Source organism: Myotis yumanensis, unplaced genomic scaffold (assembly GCF_028538775.1).
Source record: "Myotis yumanensis isolate MYYU_CA2020_CCGP unplaced genomic scaffold, mMyoYum1.0.hap1 SCAF_13, whole genome shotgun sequence".
NCBI classification, from domain to species: Eukaryota; Metazoa; Chordata; class Mammalia; order Chiroptera; family Vespertilionidae; genus Myotis; species Myotis yumanensis.
The window spans coordinates 43500297-43520344 of NW_027223764.1; the positions used below are offsets into that span (position 1 = coordinate 43500297).

At 41.6% G+C, this 20048-nt stretch overlaps 1 protein-coding gene across 1 annotated transcript in view; it reads left to right on the forward strand.

Moving 5' to 3' along the window:
* The first annotated feature begins 822 nt into the window (after positions 1-822).
* The window catches only part of MCU (mitochondrial calcium uniporter), a 184266-nt gene continuing 165040 nt past the window's right edge, over positions 823-20048 (forward strand). The window contains exon 1 of the mRNA XM_070432949.1: positions 823-969. Coding sequence (XP_070289050.1) covers positions 823-969 — 147 coding nt within the window. The remainder of the gene's footprint in view (positions 970-20048) is intronic.

Below are 20048 nucleotides of genomic sequence, written 5' to 3' on the forward strand. Positions count from 1 at the left end.
TTTCTAATGCCTAGTTTAGCTAAATTATGAAAATTCATTAAAATAACCTTTATATGATTTTATTAATTCTCAACATGTTCTGTTTCTACAGTTTAATAAGTTCACACAAGGTCAAAGATGGTAAGAAAATAGAGTAGTGCTTCTGGAGAGTGTAAGAATATCAATACTAGTATAAAGTTGCTAAAAAATGAATTGAGCATTTGAAATATATACAGGTCTGTTAATTCATTCCAATGGCATGTACTCATTCTGGGACTTAGATATCGTAATCATCCTACCTCTCCTGTACTATGTTACTTATCACAGTCATTAGATCACCCTATGATGTAGGGTTAATTTCAGCATATCCAAATGCCATCAGTTATGAATAATAATTCTGAGCATGTTGTTGAGAGTTCCAAGCATGCATAGTTAATTATTATTAATTTGGTGCCTATTTTGCCGACTTAGAACACTCACAGAGTACAAAGCTTTGCACAAAAATCTATTTTCCCAGTTACCCTTATCATAGCTCTATCCTTGGTGCAGATTAGCCAAATCGAATATGCCATCTCTATTGCTGCTATTCTGAGGGGCTCGGGTGACAATTACCAGTTCCCTAGAATTTGCCCGTAATTGACTATGTCCCACCATAGGTAACTCTGGAAGTGACAGGCAGCCTCAAGTGTGGTTCTCCCGCCTGTCGATTGGACCTTGCAGGAAGCCCCGCCTCACCAACTCAGCCAAGGGCTGCAGTTGGTCGGGCTCCGGTGAGTGGCGGGCCTTAGCTCCGCCCCGGCCGTCCGCTGCGCTGCCTGGGTCGGCGCCGTTTCCAGTTGAGAGATGGCGGCCGCCGCAGGTAGATCGCTCCTGCTGTTCCTCTCCTCCCGAGGCGGCGGCGCGGGCGCCGGCGGCTGCGGAGCGCTGACGGCCGGCTGCTTCCCCGGGCTGGGCGTCAGCCGCCACCGGCAGCAGCAGCACCACCGGACGGTGAGTGAGCGCGCCCGGCGGCTCCGGGGAGGGCGGGGCGGCGCTGGTGTGTGGGAGCTGCCGGCAGGCAGGCCGCCCGGGCAGCGGGTGAGTTACCTCAACTCGCGGCCGCTCCCGGGGTTGCCGGGCACCGAGGGGCCGCCGTGCCCTTCAGGCGCCTGCGGCGGCGACCAGGAAGGGAGGGCGAGCGGAGGAAGCCGAGAGGACGAGGAGGAGGGGCGACGGCGGGGATGTTCCCGCAGGACCGGGGACACCAGGGCGGGGAAGGCAGGGACTTGAACCTCGCGCTGACCCGCCCCCGGTGTCGGTCCCTCCCTCCGGCTTTCCTCACCGCTCTGCCCCGCTGCTCCCGTGCGGAGCCCCGTGCGAGTTGTCCCCTGGCCCCCTCCCCGGGCGGGTTCGGGCGTCCCGAGTGGCGGCGGCTGCCTGTGTGTGTGTCAGGAGAGGGGCAGCGCCTGCTTCGGGGAACTGTCCCCGGAGAGCAGCCCGGACCCGCGGGGCGGCTCCCTGGGCCTCTCTCGGCCCTGCGGGGATGGGCAAGGAGGACGATCAAACTTTATCCCTCTCGGCGACTTCCTGCGTGCGTGGGCACGGGGAGCGGCGCCGGGCGAGGGATGCTGCATTGCTTCAGGAGCAGGCTCCGTCCGCGGTCCTCCAAGGTCCCCGGTGGTCCCCTCGCAGGGCCGGTGCACAAACTTGCTCCGCGTGCCGGAGGGAGGAGGGCGGGCAGCAGGCAGAGGGGAGCGAATGTGACAAGTTATTCGGAGAGTCAGGGATTTGGTGGTTGTCTTAGTCAGTTATTGCTGTTTTCATTGGCTGGCAGGGATCGGGGAGTTTCTGTCTGAACAGTTGTGTGTGTGTGTGCATGTGCGTTTGCATGTGCATGTGCGTGTGTGTGTGTTGATTTTTGTCCATTGCAAGAGATCCACTTGACATGGAGTTCTAGACCTCACAAGTCTGCAGGTTCTCTTCCCTTGCACTTCCTAGACCCATATGTGTTGGTCTCTGGCCAACTCGGGGAGAAGGAGTGCAGGTTTTATGTCCTGGGGCTCACGGCCCAGCCGGATGGAAGAAACTGGTGCCTTCAGCCCTCCACAAATACACCCACCTCTCTTGTGCTGATTGCATGGCTGTTGGGAGGAAACTGGACCGGGGGTTCTCGGAGGGGATATCCCAAGACCCACGATAGCAGAAAATTAAGTGTCTGAAAGAGCTCTGTAACTGCAAGATGGTATTGCCATTCTTGCTCATAGGTATGGACCCTATTCTTACTCTTGTGAGAAAATTGTTCTTCTTCATATTTGCCGTCCTGACATGTGGCTTTGCAGAAGCTTTTGGGTGAGAGCCTAGCTTCTTCACAGTTCAGTTGCGATTCGCATGGGTTATATAGCCTCCAGTTATGTGTTCTGTTCTCATAAAAACACACGGACACCCAACAATCTGATTGTATTTCCCTTTCAAAGAATTTAAAGACTTACCAAATTGTCTTTATATTTTGGTAACACGTCTTCTGACTGTGCACAGTTTGTTTTTAAGACTATCTGGGTGTGGTATGCATGGAGCATTTTTAAATTTGTGCCTTGTGTCTTTTCCGCTGTGAGAATCTGTCAGGCTGGGTCTTGTGTGGGTACTTCGTGGAAGTGTTCTGCTGTGCTATTCTGGGGTAGGTAAAAGTAATGTGCTGAATTTTAAAGGAAAGAACAATGAAAGTGAAGTGTTATGTCTGAAGGGCAGAAGTGTTATGGGAATGGTACCTTGTAAATGAATTTAGAGTTGTAAGATTTTTTTTTTCAAAATCTTACAACTGATTATTTAAAAAATGTAAAAAGGTTGTGTGTGTGTGTGTGTGTGTGTGTGTGTGTGTTTTGGTGTTTGCTGTGAAGCCATTATGTATACAGCTGCTTCCATTTGTTATTCTATGATTTCTCACAAGACTCAATTTGAAAGGCATCTCTTAGAGATTTGTTTAAGTCTTGATATTTTATGCCTGAAATTGAGGCCCAAGAATGGGAGGGACTTGATCAGAATTACACAGCTAATATGAATAGTTCTAGGACTTCCACCCACCCCAGATATTTTGACTCCCTTATTGTGTTCTTGTTATTATGAAGTGCAGTTGCTCCTTCACATCTCTTTCCTCCCTGACACTGTTTGTTAGGAAAGTATTAGTATTTCAAAACCCCATGATTGGGAATTCTTCTCTAAGGAGGTGTTGGTTTGAGGCACATGCATTAGGCAAACATGGAAACAACTTACTCTATAAAAGTCCCTGAGAGACACTAAGGTTGAGTCTTGCATAGGAGACATCCTGTGTATGTGCAGCAGATGGCACTCTGCATTGAACTAGATCACAAGTCCAGCTTGTGCCACTTATGTTCTGCTGTAGTAGGTATGGGAAATTAGAACGGGGGGGGGGGGGGGGGGCATTACAGTTCTGGTTAATTTTTTGCTTGAGAGGCATGTTTTTTGAAATCCATTTATCTTCAGTTTTGAGAATGAGTTCTAAGCAACACAGTTCAGCTAATTGGTAAATGTAGTTTTGAAGTTATAAAACATAACTCCTCCTCACCCCCCATTAAAATATTATTAAACTGGGTAAATAGGAATAAAAGTACAGGGGCTTATTCAGTATTTTTTTAGCACCATCTAGTAATTTTTCCTTTCCTGTTTGGAGATCCCAGCTTGTGACAGTAACTAAGACTGATGTAAAATGTTTGTTGCATGCCTTCCTGTGTGGTTAGTGAAGGTGGCTGCTATTTTCAAGGATGGTTCTTTAAAGGGGGACTGCCTTTCATTGTGAGCTGTGTAATTCCTTTGCTAAATCAAACTGTTTCATCTCTGATTATGACAGTCTGACTGTTGGCATTTCCTAGCGGTCCACCGCTATGTTGAATTACTAAATCTTGTTTTCTTAAGTCTGTCACTGTACTGTTACAGTTTGTGGCTGCCCCTCTGTATTTTACACATTGTATTTCTTTGGCAGAGATATCATTTCAGTTTAAACTGAAAGTTTTAACCGAGGTTACATTGCCTGACACAGAGGCAAATCCCAGTTCTTTAACTGGGTTCCTCATGTCTGGCCCAGTCTTAGTTTCCCAGATCCACCCTAGCGCAAATATTCCACTGCACTTAAGGCAGTATCCCATGTATCCATGCTAAATGTTTATGCAGTTCTTATAGCTGAATTTCTGTTTTCATGACCCCTCTAGCCCTAAGGTCCATTTCAGGTTAGAGACTGTGACCTCCGACTCCTCTTTGAGTCTGACATTCTCACTTTGCACATAAGTAAACAATGGGAGCTGAGGGAAGTGACTTGATAGGTTACATTTGTGGTTAATTACACCTGCCATTAAAATTCTTTTAAATTCAAGTCCTAGTCCTATTCTTGATTTGTGTGGTTCCTGGCTCTTAATTCCTTACTATTGTTTTATTGTGTCCTCTCTGAATTCTGATAGAATATATTATTTTCAGGACACAGATTGACACTTGTCTTGTTCTCTAAATGTTTCATTTGTGGTACCTTATCTTACTGGGAAGATAAGGAAAAGACTGTGTATCTTATTACCTTTCTCTCTCAACTCCACAGTGCTGGGTATATAGGTGACACTCAGACAAGCATTAATTGAATATGTACCCTTTTGTCTGCTTGCTAGTGATAAGGCATACCCCTTCCCTGTTTTGCCTTGTTTAATGGCCTGTTGCTTAGGTTGTCACATTTGGGTAATTGCTTTGTTACTGCCAGAGTTGTCTTTTTGTATATTGCACTCCTTTACAGTGGATTGATGGAGAGGGTGGGTAATGTTGGATTAGTTCTATAGTGGTACTAGCTTTCTGTCCAAAGCCAGCAAAAGTATAACTAGCCAGATTACTAGAAATACAGTAGAACCTTGGTTCTTGAACTTAATTCATTCTGGAAGGCTGTTCAAGAAACAATTTGTTCAAAAACCGAATCAGTTTATTCCTATTAGAAATAATGTAAATTGAATTAATCTGATCCAGATCCCCAAATGATTTATTTAAACATTTCTTATATAGAGTACATGTTTAATGTACTGTTTAATCTATAAATAAACACTTTAAAAACAAAAGAGCATGAAATATAAGTGAAAATTTAACAAAAAGAAAATGAAATGTACAGTAAAAAGTGAAAATTTACATACACACTAGAACTTACCTTTAATGTTGAGAGCTATTGATGACTGAATATGGAGAGGAGGGATGGAGGAATGTTATTGTTTGGGAGGAGAGCCCCTTCCATGAAAATGTCAAGTAGCTATTCATCTGGGGTTCTTTCTTGCTTTTGTCTCTTTGTTCCACTGGAACTTGCTTCAGGCTCACTGGGCCTCTTTCTCACTAAAAACCTATCAAATGATGTTTGTTTTTGTCTGTATTTTAACACTTACCTGAAGTGAAACACTGCATTGTCATTGAACAAGTTTATTGCACAGTTTGCTGCTTCTTTGTCAGGGTGATACAGTTATTTCAATAAAACTTTGCATTTTTCCCCATTTCCCAAGCATTTCCTGGATTAGTGAAGTAGGAATATCCTCCTTCCCCTCCTTCTCCTCTGAAGAGAGCTCCTCAGCTACTGTCTGTTGCTGCTCCCTCTGAAGGTCTTGGAGTTCCTTGGTGGTCAGCTCAGTGTTGTGGTCCTCCACCAACTCTTCCACATCATCATCACCCATCTTCAAGCCCATGGACTTGCCTAGGCACAGTATACTCTACAATAGACACTGGCTCATCCTCAGAGACCTCAAAGTCTCTTTCAGCAATGGACTCAGGCCACAGTTTCTCCAGGCTGATTGCATGGTCCTGGAAGACATTCCGCCCATGCTTTGCCTATTAGCCTCAAGCAAGTGAGGATGTTAAAATGTTCCTTCCAGAACTTCCTGAGTATTAAATTAGTTTCAGAGGTCACCTCAAAACACCTCTGAAATAGTGTTTTTGTGTAGAGTTTCTTAAAATTAGAAATGACCTGCTGGTCCATGTGCTGGATGAGAGGAGCTGTGTTAGGTGGCAAGAACCTAACAGTGAAGAAGCTATACACCTCCATCAACTTGGCCTCCAAGCCTTGAGGGTGGCAGGAGTATTGTCCATTACAAGTGCCCTAAGTGGCAGTTGTTTTTCCTAGAGGGATTTCTTCACACTTGGGGCAAACACTTCATGAATCCACTCAAAAAATTGCCTGGTTCCCCAAGCTTTGCTATTTGCTCTCCACATCACATTCAACTTGTTTTTCATGACATTTTTCTTGAAAACACATGACATTATTTTTCTTAAATTTAGAATGATAGACAATTAGAGGCTTAAATTTAGAGTCCCTACTCTCATTCCCACACAACCTAATGTCAGCTGGTCCTTCACTCGTTTGTGTCCCAGCAATGACTTCTCCTCCTGTGTGATATAGGTCATCTTTGGCATTTTCTTCCACAGGAGGGCTGTCTCATCTGAGTTGAACACCTGTTGGGAAACAAATTCCTTGTCCTCTACGTATTCTTGAAATTCTGTCACAAAATTATCAGTAGCTACTTTGTTAGAACTGGCAGCCGCCGCATGCCTCACTATATTATGAATGCCACTTCTTTTCTTAAGTTTATCGAACCATCCCTATTAGCCTTAAACAAATCACTTTCAGCACTCATGCCAGGGGTGTCTTTCAGGAGGTCATTGTGCAGCATCTTTGCTTTTTCACATATCATTGCCTCTGAAATGCTGTCACTGGCTGACTGCTATCACACCCTTAGCAACATCACACTTTTGATGGCCTCTTTATGTATTAAAATTGTGCTAATTGTGATTTCACCATGCCATACTTGGTAGCCAGATTAGACATGACAAACTCCTTTATCAGACTTTGCAATTATTACTTTTTAAGGCTCTATTGCTATTCTCACAACTTTCCTTTTCACTTGGCTGCTATCACTAACCTTCTTAGGATCCATGGTGACTTCCTCTATGTATCCTATATAATAAAGAGGGAGTATGCAAATTGACTGTCACTCCTCCACAAAGATGGTGGTGCCCACAGTGGAGGTGAGGGGGTTTCCGTAACACAAGATGGCTGCCACGAGCCTTAACAAGCAATCAGCAGGGACCTGAGGCTGTGCCCCCTCTCGGCGCTGGGCCGGGGGACCTGAGGCTGTGCCCCATGCCTGGCGGGGCTTGACAGGGGACCTCAGGCCACGCCCCCTGCCCAGCAGGTCTTGACAGGGGATCTCAGGCCACGTCCCCCACCCAGCGGGGCTTGATGGGAAACCTCAAGGCGCGCCCCCCGCCCCAGCACTGGGCCAGGGGACCTGAGGCTGCACCCCCACTCGGTGGGCCTTGACAAGGGTGGGATTGGCCGGGTCTGGATCTATCCCAATGGGCGGGGGCCGGCCGGGTCTGGGTCTTGTGCGATTTTGAGATGCACATGGGTGGGCAGGGACTTGACTCTGGGTCCTGTGGTGCGCCCCAGACTCTAACAGGAGGAAGATTTTCATATACATTTTACTAATTTTTTTTTTTTTAATCTCTGACACTTCTATTATAGAGAAAGGGCAAATAGCAATATTAAAATATTTTCTCTAATTGATCCCCTTTTAATGTGCATGAATTTTGTGCACCGGGCCACTAGTTTAATAATAAGCAGCAACAAAAGTAAAACAAAACAAAACAAAAAACACGAAAATATTCACAGAACAGCCCTGACTGGTTTGGCTCAGTGGATAGAGCATTGGCCTGCGGACACAAGGGTCCCAGATTCGATTCCAGTCAAGGGCATGTACCTTGGTTGCGGGCACATCCCCAGTAGGGAGTGTGCAGGAGGCAGCTGATGGGTGTTTCTCTCTCATCGATGTTTCTAACTCTCTATCCCTCTCCCTTCCTCTCTGTAAAAAAAAAATCAATAAAATATATTTAAAAAAATATTCACAGAACAATTTCCTGATATGTTAACTAAGCAAGGTTTAGTGGTAAACTGAGTTGTACTTGCACATTTTCTCCTTTGTTGTCTTAGAGATGTGTGAGTGATCATACAGTTATCAACATGAAAGGGTTGTTGGGTGGGTTGAGAACTGAAGTTTTGTTCTACAGCCGAGAAATTTTTTCTGTGAACAACATGCTTGAGAACCAATTGTTCAAGATGGCAGACGTTCGAGAACTGAGCTTTGACTGTATGTGTTTGAATCAGATTCTATATTTATTGCTGTTTTAATCTCTAATGTTAAATTTTTAGGGTGCTAGATAAATATGTTTAGAGCAGACTTGTGTTTTAGAAAGCAAGCATCTTTTTACTTATCTCAAAATTTCACTTATTTTGAACCCCATAAAATATTTGAATAAGAAAATTTAGATCTGTTCAACAAATTTTGATTATTTGACCTTTTCTTTCACAAGAACTCTACTTCAAAATGAAATCTAAATAGAAAGTGCAGCATCAAAAATGGTGTATGTCAAAAGCAACAAATTGAATGTGAATCATTTTGGTTTTGGGCCTGTCTTGTGTGAAGATGAAATCAAGGAGTCGTCATGGTCTTTTGCAATAGCACTTCATTGATACCATTATCTGAGTAACTGCTGAGATGATGCTTTTATTTCTTTTTATATTGTAACTTTGCAGCCCTGTGGGTTTTCTTAAAAATTACTATTTGTTTTCCTGTGATTAAGGCCAAGATTATCTTTTGAGATCTTGAAATAGCCACTCAATATAAGGAAATTCTCTATTTTTTACTTGACTGATGAATACCATCCCATAGCTCATGGGTATATTAGAATTACTGGAATGACATATTATTAGGAAAACTAAGATGGAGGATATTTAGAGGTCAGATAGACCTGGTTAAGGAAACAAGAGTGTAAGAGTGGTGAAATGGCTTTTCCCTTAGCAGCTCAACAAGTTACTACATTGTTTGCGGGTAGTTTTTATCGCGCGCTAACAGGTGGCGCGTGGCGCGGGCCATTTTTGCTAATTTTTTGTGTGCAAATGGCAACGTTCAGTAAAATTACGATAACTTCAGTTTACGTATTTATACGTTACCCGCATTCTACCGCTAGTCTATAAAAAAACGTATTAATACGTGTCCCGCTCTACTTACTACCAGTCAACGTAAAACGTATAAATACGTTTCCCCGCATACAATGTGTTACTATGGAGCTGAAAATGTCTCGTATGTCTCCAGGTTTTTCCCATTCAGTTCTTTTCCTATTCAATTCAATTTCATAATTCCGAATTACATTTTTTAAAAGATTAAGCTGAAACTGGTTTTTAAAAGTGAATTGGGGTCAAATGCTTCCACTAAGTACCTAAACTAAACTCAGTCTTGACTTACTCCCTGAGTTAGATCAAGCTTGATGACATCTGTTAAAAACCTGTCCTCTGCAGGTTGAACACAAAAGAGAAACAATGCATTTATTTGTTTCACTGCACTTTGTTAAGTACTTATAGTGAGGTAACCTGTGTAAAAATTAAAGTTGACTTCAAGCAAAATAATTTGAATAAGTTTAGTGAGTTATTGACCTATAAATTGTATTCAGACTTGAATTTCTTCTAGTGATAACAATATAACTTGGTAAATTACATCACCAACTGGACCTAATAGTATGCCAAAATTGAACTTTTTCTAATGCACTTCTGAAATAATTGGATAATATGACATTGCATTTTGATACCTCTCTTAAAAATAAGAGCCTTTTCCAAAGGTTCTTTAAGAGCATTAATGTTTATTAATCCAGAAGAGTGGTGTTTACCTTTTATTCTTTGTTTTTATACTTTTTCTTACTATTTATTGTCCACTTTGTTGTTTGGGGATCACTTGTAATAATCACCAAAATTTGCTGAGGAGCGCATTAGGTGTATGAGGCTGTCCAGAGGACAGTCTCCAATGTGCAGTCTTAAACTGTATTGCTTATAGGTTACATGATCCTTTAAACTTCATCTTTGCCTTCTAAGACAGGTCTACATTAGACTTCTTATTTATTGATTGTAAGTGGCGTTCAGGATGTTTGAGAGTATTACTGTTTGCTCTAAGCTTTAGTTTAGAGAAAGTTAATGTGACTAATAATTGGTCAAAGAACAGGAAAGCAAATAGGTTAGTTTGAACTGTGTGACCTATATAGTCAGAGGAGTAGATATAGAAGAAAGCATCTCAAGTCTGAGGGCATTGTGTTACCTTATTTAATACTTACCATAACCCTTTGAGAGGTGTTATTATCCTAGTTTTATAGATGAGGAAATTGAGGATGTGATAGGTTCACTTCTTCTTAAGTGCCATAAACTTTTAGTGCTAGGGATGTAAAGATGGACAAGACACATATTTTGGAACTGAGATTTAAGTCTCAGTCTGGCTAGAATTAAAGCTGTACGACACTGGTGTCAGTGTGAGTGCTCCTTCCCTTGCATCTTCTCCTTCAGCCATGTTTCTTTCTGAAGAATCTACTGCAGTCTTCTTTCAAGAGATCTCACCATCCTTCCCACTAACTACTTTTTTTAAATCTGTTTCTCCACCTTCCCCTCCAAGGATTAGCTGATGAGTCTAAGGTATGCTTTTTAGGTATCTTTGTAATTTAGTTTAGGATTCTAAAAACTCCCATTTATTGAGCATTGCTTCTATGTCAGACACTTTTATAACAGGCAAAGCACTATCCCCATTGTATTGATGAGAAAATCAGTACCTAGAAAGATTAAGAACCTGGAGTTATTTAGAAAATACCCTGCTCTTCGTGAGATGCTGTGCTGGGAAAGAGAACTGCCTCTGAAGTGGTTGGCCAGTAGACATCGACAAAAAAAGACTGTAACTGGCTTTGTGCCTTTCCTCCCCTTTATGGTGGTTTAGTGGGAGCTCTTAGACCTGCCTGTGAGAGTTGGAGAATATTTCACAGGACTGGCCTCACTTAAGCTGAACCATGAGGAAATATAATGTGGGCCACATTCCAGGCAGTACCAAGATCTGACATGAAGTATGAGGAAGTAAGATATTTTTGAGAAACAGCCAGTAGTTTATTACAACTGGACTATGGGCAAGAATAGCTAGAGCCTGGCTGGTATGGCTCAGTGGTTGAGAATCAACCTGTGAATTAGGAGGTCACTGGTTCAATTCCTGGTCAGGGCATATGCCCAGTTGTGGGCTCGATCCCCAGTGTGGGGCATGCAGGTGGCAGCTGATCAATGTTTCTCACTCATCGTTGATGTTTTTATCTCTCTCCCCCTCTCTCTTTCTCTCTCTGAAATCAATAAAAAAACACATAATCCTAGAAAAAAAGCAACCATGTAAGTTGCTTGGTGTAAAAAACAAACAAACAAACAAACAAACAAACAAACAAAAAACCCCTCATAATCCTATATAATAAAAGCCCAGCAACCAAATGGTGGAACGACCAGAACGACCGGTCGACCAGTTGCTATGATGCGAACTGACCACCCGGGGGCAGATGCTCAACGCAAGAGCTGCCCCTGGGTGGTCAGTGCACTCCCACAGCGGGCCAATCCCTGCAGGCCATGCCCCTCACCAGTGCACGAATCCCGTGCACCGGGTCTTTAGTAAATAATAAATATCTTAAATAGCTAGAGATTAGGCTAGACAGCAGTAGTGATATCAATAATAATTAATATTTATCAAGTGCACCATTTGCCAAGCATTTTACATAGATAATTTCACTTAATTCTTGTGACACCCTAGGACAGTGATGGCGAACCTATGACACGCGTGTCAAAGGTGACACACGAACTCATTTTTTTGTTTGATTTTTCTTTGTTAAATGGCATTTAAATATATAAAATAAATATCAAAAAATATAAGTCTTTGTTTTACTATGGTTGCAAATATCGAAAAATTCCTATATGTGACACGGCACCAGAGTTAAGTTAGGGTTTTTCTTTTTTTTTTTTTTTTCTGTATTTTTTTTTTATTTTTTGCTAAAAGTATTACAAAAGGTATTATATAAGTGTCCTTTTTTTCCCCCCCGCCCTTGACAAACCCCTGCCCTCCCTTACCCCCCAGTGTCTTATGTCCATTAGTTATGCTTATATGCATGCATACAAGTCCTTCGGTTGATCTCTTACTCCCCTCCCTCCTGTCCCCCAACCCTCCCTGGCCTTCCCACTGCAGTTTGACAATCAGTTTGAGGCAGCTCTGCCTCTGTATCTATTATTGTTCAAAAGTTTGTAATGGTCTTTATTATCCACGCCGAGCTCAAAAGGTTCGCCATCACTGCACTAGGAGTAAGTACTATTATCCTTGTTTTACAGATAGTGAAACTGAGTTACCTCAGACTGGTAAGTGACTTGCCCAGGGTCACAGCTAGTGAATGACTTGCCCAGAATCACACAGGTAGTGAGTGGCATACCTTGCATATAAACCCAAGCAGTCTGGCTCCAGAGCCTGTGTCTTAACCATTGTGAGGGAATTAGACTGTGAAGGGACTTGTGAAGGAGTTGAAATTTTATTATGTGTTTTATGTTTTAAAACAACCCACAGTAGAAATACAGTTTATATCATGACCCAGCATGTGCATGTGTGTATAAGAAAAGTTTTATGAAACAATATTTTAAATTTGTATGAGTGATACATAGTTTCTATCATGTTTTGTTAACACTGGTTGGGACCCACTTAAATTGATTTTACAATTTAAGCCACAGTTTGGAAAAATCCTACTAGTCAATAGGTGAGCATCTGAAGAATTTCAAGTAGGGCAATCACATGATCAGGTTTGTGCTTTTAGGTAGGTCACACTGGCAGCAGTATGAAGACTGGATTGGAGAAGGGACCAGAAAGCAGACCAATAAGGGTTATTTTAATGGACCAGGTAAAAGATGCCTGAATGAGGTAGGGCAGGAGCATTGGGGAGAGAGAAAAAGGAATAGAGAGAAGGAAGACTTAGGAAGTAGAATTGGTAGAACTTGGTGATTGGATGGGGACCATCAGCTCATACTTGATAGAAAAGAAAGTCCATTTAATTCAAAGCTTATCTGACTCTATTCTTCAGGCACTGAAACTGTGTGTGTCTCTCTTTACATACTGTTTGGTTGTCTTTTCTATTCCTCTACTTTTATATATAAAAATGTGCTGACCTGGCTTAATTATTTTTAAATGATTTTTAAATTTATATAAAAAATTAGATGCCCACCCCATCTCCACATTCCTGCCTCCCCTCCCCTGCCCCATGCCATTAGAATCTGGAAGATTTGCACAGTGATATGAATAAGTTCACATAGCATACTGAACACTCAACAAACCTTTGTTGAGTGTGTTCTGTGTTATACTCTCCCAAAGCAGAAACTCTTAACATTATGTTTATTAATTAGAGAAATACTTTTGAGTAATTTTCTTTGACTTTGTTATCCTTATCTTTTCATTTTTGTAATATTTGATTCCCTTTAGGGGGATATTGAACTTTGTATGTATGATGGTATTTAATTTTTTTACCTTAAAAAAAGGCAAAAAATGTAGTTATTCATAAGCATGAAATCTTTTCTCAGTAAAATTTTAGCAATCTTTCTTTTAAAAAAATATTTTTATTGATTTCAGAGAGAAGGGAAAGGGAAAGAGAGATAGAAACATCAATGATGAGAGAGAATCATTGATTGGCTGCCTCCTGCATGCCCCACACTGGGGATCAAGCCCGCAACCCAGGCATATGCCATGACTGGGAATCGAACTGTGACTTCCTTGCTCATAGGTCGACACTCAACCACTGAGTCATGCTGGCCAGGGTTAGCAATCTTCCTTTCCACATTAGAAATGTAGGTGTGAGTTTCATACTGCTTCTGCTACCCTAGTTTCTCCAGAGAGGTACATAAATAAAAATATGTAATTGAGAATAAGTTATTTGGAGTGATTCTCTAGAATTTTAATTGACCAGACACTTTACTGGTTATTTTTTTTTAGAAAGCACGTATCTTTGGTCTTCTAGGTATTATAATACAAAGATAAGTGTCTATTTTATAACTATGACAGGTTTTAAGAGATATTACAATATCTATGTTATCAGAAAAGATTGTATTTGCAATGTAGTTGGTGAACCTTTTTAAATCTCATGGGAGCAAAGGATTGCAGTACAATTCTTTTCTATTCCATTAACTTGTTATTTGTACTTGGGCAACTGACTTAACCTTTTTGGTTTTAATAAGTAAGGATGTCTGATTAGGTAAGCCTTAAGGGCTTCTTTAATCCTAAGTCATATATCATCTATAGATTCTATACTAATAAAAGGGTAATATGCTAATTAGGATGGACATCTTCCGGACGTCCACCTGGACAAAGCCACAGTGACTGTGAGGTCCAGGGTTCAGGCAGCCGTGGGCTCAGATAGCCTTGAGCCCTGGCGACTAGAGGCCCGGGGCTCAGGCAGCTATGGGCTCAGGCAGCTGTGAGCCCCAGCGGCTGCGAGTCCCGGGGTTCAGGCCTTGCAGCTGCCACGGTCGGCAGTGGCAGCAGCAGTGGGGTGATGGGGGTGGTGCCTTCCCCTGATCAGCCTGGTCGCCTCCTGCAGAGGGAGGCCAAACTGCGGCTTAGGCCCGCTCCCTAAGCCGTCAGTAGAACATCCCCTGAGGGCTCCTGGACTGTGAGAGGGGGCCGGCCGGGCTGAGGGACCCCCCCTCAGTGGATGAATTTTCATGCACCGGGCTTCTAGTTTTTATATAAAACACTAGAGGCCCAGTGCACGAATTCGTGCACCAGTGGGGTCCCTTGGCCTGGCCTGCGGGATCAGGCCGAAACTGGCTCTCTGACATCCCCTGAGGGTCCCAGATTGCGAGAGGGTGCAGGCCAGGTTGAGGGACCCCACTGGTGCACGATTGGGGCCAGGGAGGGACATGGGAGGTTGGCCAGCTGGGGAGAGACCGTGGGAGGGCTCCAGGGCGTGTCCGGCCCGTCTCGTTCAGTCCCGATCGGCTGGACCCCAGCAGTAAGCTAACCTACCGGTCACAGCATCTGCCCCCTGGTGGTCAGTGCATGTGATAGTGACTGATTGACTGGTTGACTGTCTGCCTCCTGGTGGTCAGTGCATGTCATAGCGACTGGTCAACCAGTCAACTGTCTGCCCTCTAGTGGTCAGTGCATGTCATAGTGAGCGGTTGACCGGCCTAGCATATCATTAGCATATTACACTTTGATTGGTTGAATGGCCAACCGGCCGACTGGACACTTAGCATATTAGGCTTTTATTATATAGGATTATAAGTAATTTTATGTTATTGGGTGGCTTGTATAAAATCATAAACTCAAGTGTAATGTATTTGCTTATTCTTACAAGGGTTAAGGCTTGAAGTGAAGAAAAATAGCCTTCCATTTCCTTTTCAGGAAGTTCACATTGTTACTTCTCACATTTTGATGAGCAGTTTATCCTGCATTCCTCTGAAACAGGTCATTATGCTTTTAGTCCCATTTTCCCCTTTCATCTTCTTTTTTCAATCCAAACTGCTCAGTGAATGGGGGGAGAGGTGAGGATGTGTGGGGGACTCCAGAGTTGGAGAGATGGGAGAAGGAGAAAAGCAGTTAATGTTGGAATGTTGAGGGAATATGGGACTGTTCTAATAATTTGTTAATTCTGAGTTGTTGCCAGCCAACCTGAGTGTGAAACCTTAATAAATGATTAGTGCCCCTAGTTGTCTGTTCTCCCAAACACTGTGAACTGAGCCTAATAGTGTCAAGAACATAGATAGTCAGTGTTGGATAAATGAGTCAGTGAGTTAAAGAGTCCTAGAGCAGTGGTTCTCAACCTTGGCTGCACATTAGAATCACCTGGGAATCTTTATAAAATCCTGATTTCTGGGCCTCATCCTCCGGAAAGTCGATTTCTTTGTTATGGGGTGGGGCCACAACATTAGTAACAAAGAAACAGAATTTCCGGAGGATGAGGCCCAGAAATCAGGATTTTAAAAAGATTCCCAGGTGATTCTAATGTGCAGCCAAGGTTGAGAACCACTGTTCTAAATGCTTCCACTCTGTGAATAATGCAGCTGTGGGTCATCTTGTTCTTTGTGCCTGGATACTACAGTGATGGGAATCACATAAATGTGAAGAAGGATTTGCTTTTCTTTGATTCAGACCGCAGCTAATAATCTTAAAAGAGGTCACCGATGGTGCTGAAACAAGCAGGACTATGTAAAATGCTAAGTTAAAATAGTAATGAAAAAGACTGTAGTGCTATTATATTATACGTAATTTAAGAAATTGACATAATGCATTTACCTGGCAAGTTTTTGGAGTGATTGGGGAAAGAGGGAAGAGTGAAGGGCTAGGCACTGCAGAAGGGAGAAAGGAACTATTTGAAAGAGATGCTGCCAACTCTGGGTTTCTTACATATATATATTTCCAAAGATGACAGATTTTTGGAGGTGTTTATTTTGGAACTAATCTTTTGTACTTCCAGCTGCCCCCATTGTATCCTGTACCTTGCACTGCCAGAATTCTGCTAGCTGCCATGAAGCAGGGCTGTGGCAAATGGCCAAGTGTGATAAAAACCCATTTTTCATTTTAAAACAGTATAGATATCAGAATACTTTAAAGAAGTATTTAAAAATAGATTGACTGGAGTTGAAGTAGTAAAAACCTAAGGAGAAGATTGAAAGTTTTTTATTTTAATATAAATGCATTTCTTTTGTAAACAGAAGAATACCAGCTTGTATCTGTCTCTGTCAGTTTTTCTCTTTTTTTACTTCTCTTTCCCTGATCTAAGTGCTGGGACTAGAAGCACTGAATAGACAGGATAAATGAGTTTTCTAATCAGGAAGAGGTGGTGGTATTTTTTTATTTTTATTTTTGAGGGAAATCTATATACTCTGTGTAAATGTCTTATTACATGTATGCACATTAATAGTTGGGTTTTGTTTATTTTGTTCTTATTTTAACCCAAAGAAAATGAAATCTTTTTTTTTTCACTTCCAGTTCTGAATTAAGCTTCAAAACGAAATGTCTAAGGATAGTAGAGATATTAAATCAGAATTACATGATAACATATTGCAAAATTTTGGAATATTCATTTATTAGAAGAGAATTGAACTCCAGGAAGTACGTTCTTTAATTTTAATATCTCATTCTGCCTTGGTGTTTGAGTAAAAATGAAATCAAGTTCATAGTTTGGCCAAGTGCCACAAAGTCAGGTGAGCTTTAAATATATAATGGCTTTCTTTTTAATGCTTGCAGTAAAGGGGGGAAAATAAAGGCAACTATAATAAATTTCTTGCCTCTAATGAGTTTTTGGTAAGATTAAAAGTAGAGACAAGCTGGAGTCCTGAGTTATGAATCTCCAGGTCACATCATAGCCAGTATCAGAAAGTAATAGCACTAGTGGAAGAAAAGACAGAAGATTACTACTGATCAAGCAGGCTGTCAAAGCAGCTCACTTGGAAAGGCCCTTCTATCACCAGAGGGTTTCTTTTGGGGGGATGGGTGGTGAGAGAGTCCCTTCATAAGGAAATTATATTGTGTTTAGGCAAACAGACAAGGGGGAAAGTCTTTTTAAATTATGTCTGTAAGCCGAAACCGGTTTGGCTCAGTGGATTGAGCGTCGGCCTGCGGACTGAAAGGTCCCGGGTTCGATTCCGGTCAAGGGCATGTACCTGGGTTGTGGGCACATCCCCAGTTGGAGGTGTGCAGGAGGCAGCTGATCGATGTTTCTCTTTCATCGATGTTTCTGACTCTCTCTCTCTCTCCCTTCCTCTCTGTAAAAAATCAATAAAATATATTAAAAAAAAATTATGTCTGTAAAAACAAGTAGAATACCATATTTTGTTTATCTTGAGAAATTAAAACTACAGCTGTAATTGCTGCCCCAAGTATCCTTCCTATTTCCTGTTTTCTCTCCCAGAAGTCACATCCTCTCCAAATTGGTATTTACCATTTCCATGTGTTTATGATATATATATATAAATGTATATATGCATTATATAGTATTATAAGCATGTTTTAAACCTTATTTAAGAAGATATTAGACTGTATGTATCCTTATGCAATTTGTACTCTGCCTAATGCTTTAAATATTTAAACTTCATTCATTTTTTATTTTTAACTTCTTTGTGGTGTTTCATTCTCTATTTCACATATTTAACCATTCTTCTGTTGACTGAAAGTCTTTTTAGCTGAATATTTGGGAGGGGGTAGGAAAGAGGAATATATTATATCATTTTTTTTTTTAAATTTCTTTATTGATTTCAGAGAGGAAGGGAGAAGGAGAGAGAGAGATAGAAACATCAATGATGAGAGAGAATCATTGATTGGCTGCCTCCTGCATGCCCCCTACTGGGGAACCAGCCCACAACCCAGGCATGTGCCCTCAGCTGGAATTGAACCTGGGACCCTTCAGTCCGCAGGCCGACGCTCTATCCACTGAGCCAAGCCGGCTAGGGCATTATATCATTTTTAAAGTTAGACTGGGAATGTTGTTTTGACTTTCAAAACAGCCAGTTTCCTTTTTTGGTGTGGAATGTCCTCATTTATCATATTCCTGGGAAAACCCTTTGTACTTCCCAAGAGAAGACAGAGAAGAGTAATGTTTCATTACACAGATGAACATCTCTTGTGTAAAATGCAGAACAGCATCTGCTGTAATACAGTAAGCTTATGAGGGATTAAGCTGCTGCAGCAAAATCATGGTTTACTGTATAAAAACTCTCAGATTTTTCAAGTGCAGACAAGCTATTGATGGAAACTTGTTGGCATTTATTTATTGTTTCTTTTCTGTGTGTTTGGAATAAATTGCAATTTGGAACATCTTTACTTTGCAGAAGGGTATGTGTCTTAAGTGGTAAAAAGACTTTTTGAATTGTATCTTGGTTTGGTGGAGCAAAGGAAAACAAGGTCTAGGAATGAGGGGAGTTACTTGTTTTTGAGTCGGGTAGTTGGTGTGAAAGAAATATTTCTTTCAATAATAAATCATATATATATTTGCCAGTGTATATTCTTACATTGTAGTCATTGTTTTAAAAAAGGCAGTCTCTGATAAATATTTTTTCTTCTTTGATTTTTTTCTTCTTAACATCTTTGATAATGGATTGAAAATTTTGCAAAATACACGCACAGAGCTTCATTCAGGTTGTCCCTCCAAACAATTTGCTGTAGTGCATTAACCAGAAACGCTGATACAGCAAGGGAAACACTAATAAATGGGATGCTTTCCAGGGACTGTTGCCAAGGTAAGGCAAACACAAGCCGAAATTGAGAAGAAAATGTTAGTTAGGCACCAAAGATGTAGTCTGGTCAGATTTGCTTGCTACTCACGGTGAATATCCCATTCTAATTAAGTTAATTGAGGCCTACACAGTTTGAATCACCAGACTATCTTAAAATGTGACCCAACTTTAAGCGTTTAGAATAATGCAAGAATAGTCTTTAGGCTAAAACTGATTTAGAATGAAAACTCGAATTATTGGATAAATTATTGTGCCTCAAGAATGATTAAGCTTAACCTCCTGTTTCTTCCATTGTGATTCTGAAGGAAATGATGCTGAATGGACCTGCAAGCAAAAGAAAATATTTCTTTTTTGGTAGGAATGATTAGCTAAAATGAGGAGATGAGGCATTGCTAATTGAGAATGATTTTTGTTTTTTCACTAGTGGTGCTTTTCATACAAATCATGCAAATATACAATGGGGCCTTGACTTACGAGTTTAATTCGTTCCGTGATGGAGCTCGTAACTCAAATTACTTGTATGTCAAATCATTAAAGTGAACGAGTGAGACACGTGATGCTGGGCTGATGTTGTGGCGTTCACTGTGACGTTCGCTGCTCCAACTAGTGGTGGGGTATCTGAAGCTGGTTCGTAACCCGAATTTTAGCTCGCAACTCAAAGCAAAAAATCGGCCGAGAGAGACAGGCTCGACGGGCTCGTATCTCGAAAAACTCATTAGTCGGGACACTCGTAAGTCAAGGCCCCAGTGTATATTTTTTCACAATTATTTTACCCACAAATAATGTAGGTATGAGGAGAGGAGGTAGTGGTTTGTGAACAGACTTTTAAAAATATTGTCATTGTTATTTTTGAATGATCTCTTACTCAATTTGCCGAGTCAAGCCTTTTGAAACAACTCCTAAACCAGAGAGTTGTGTGGCTAGGGCCAGGCAAATGAATCAGAGTTTTTTTTTAGCGCACCGAACAAGTTTT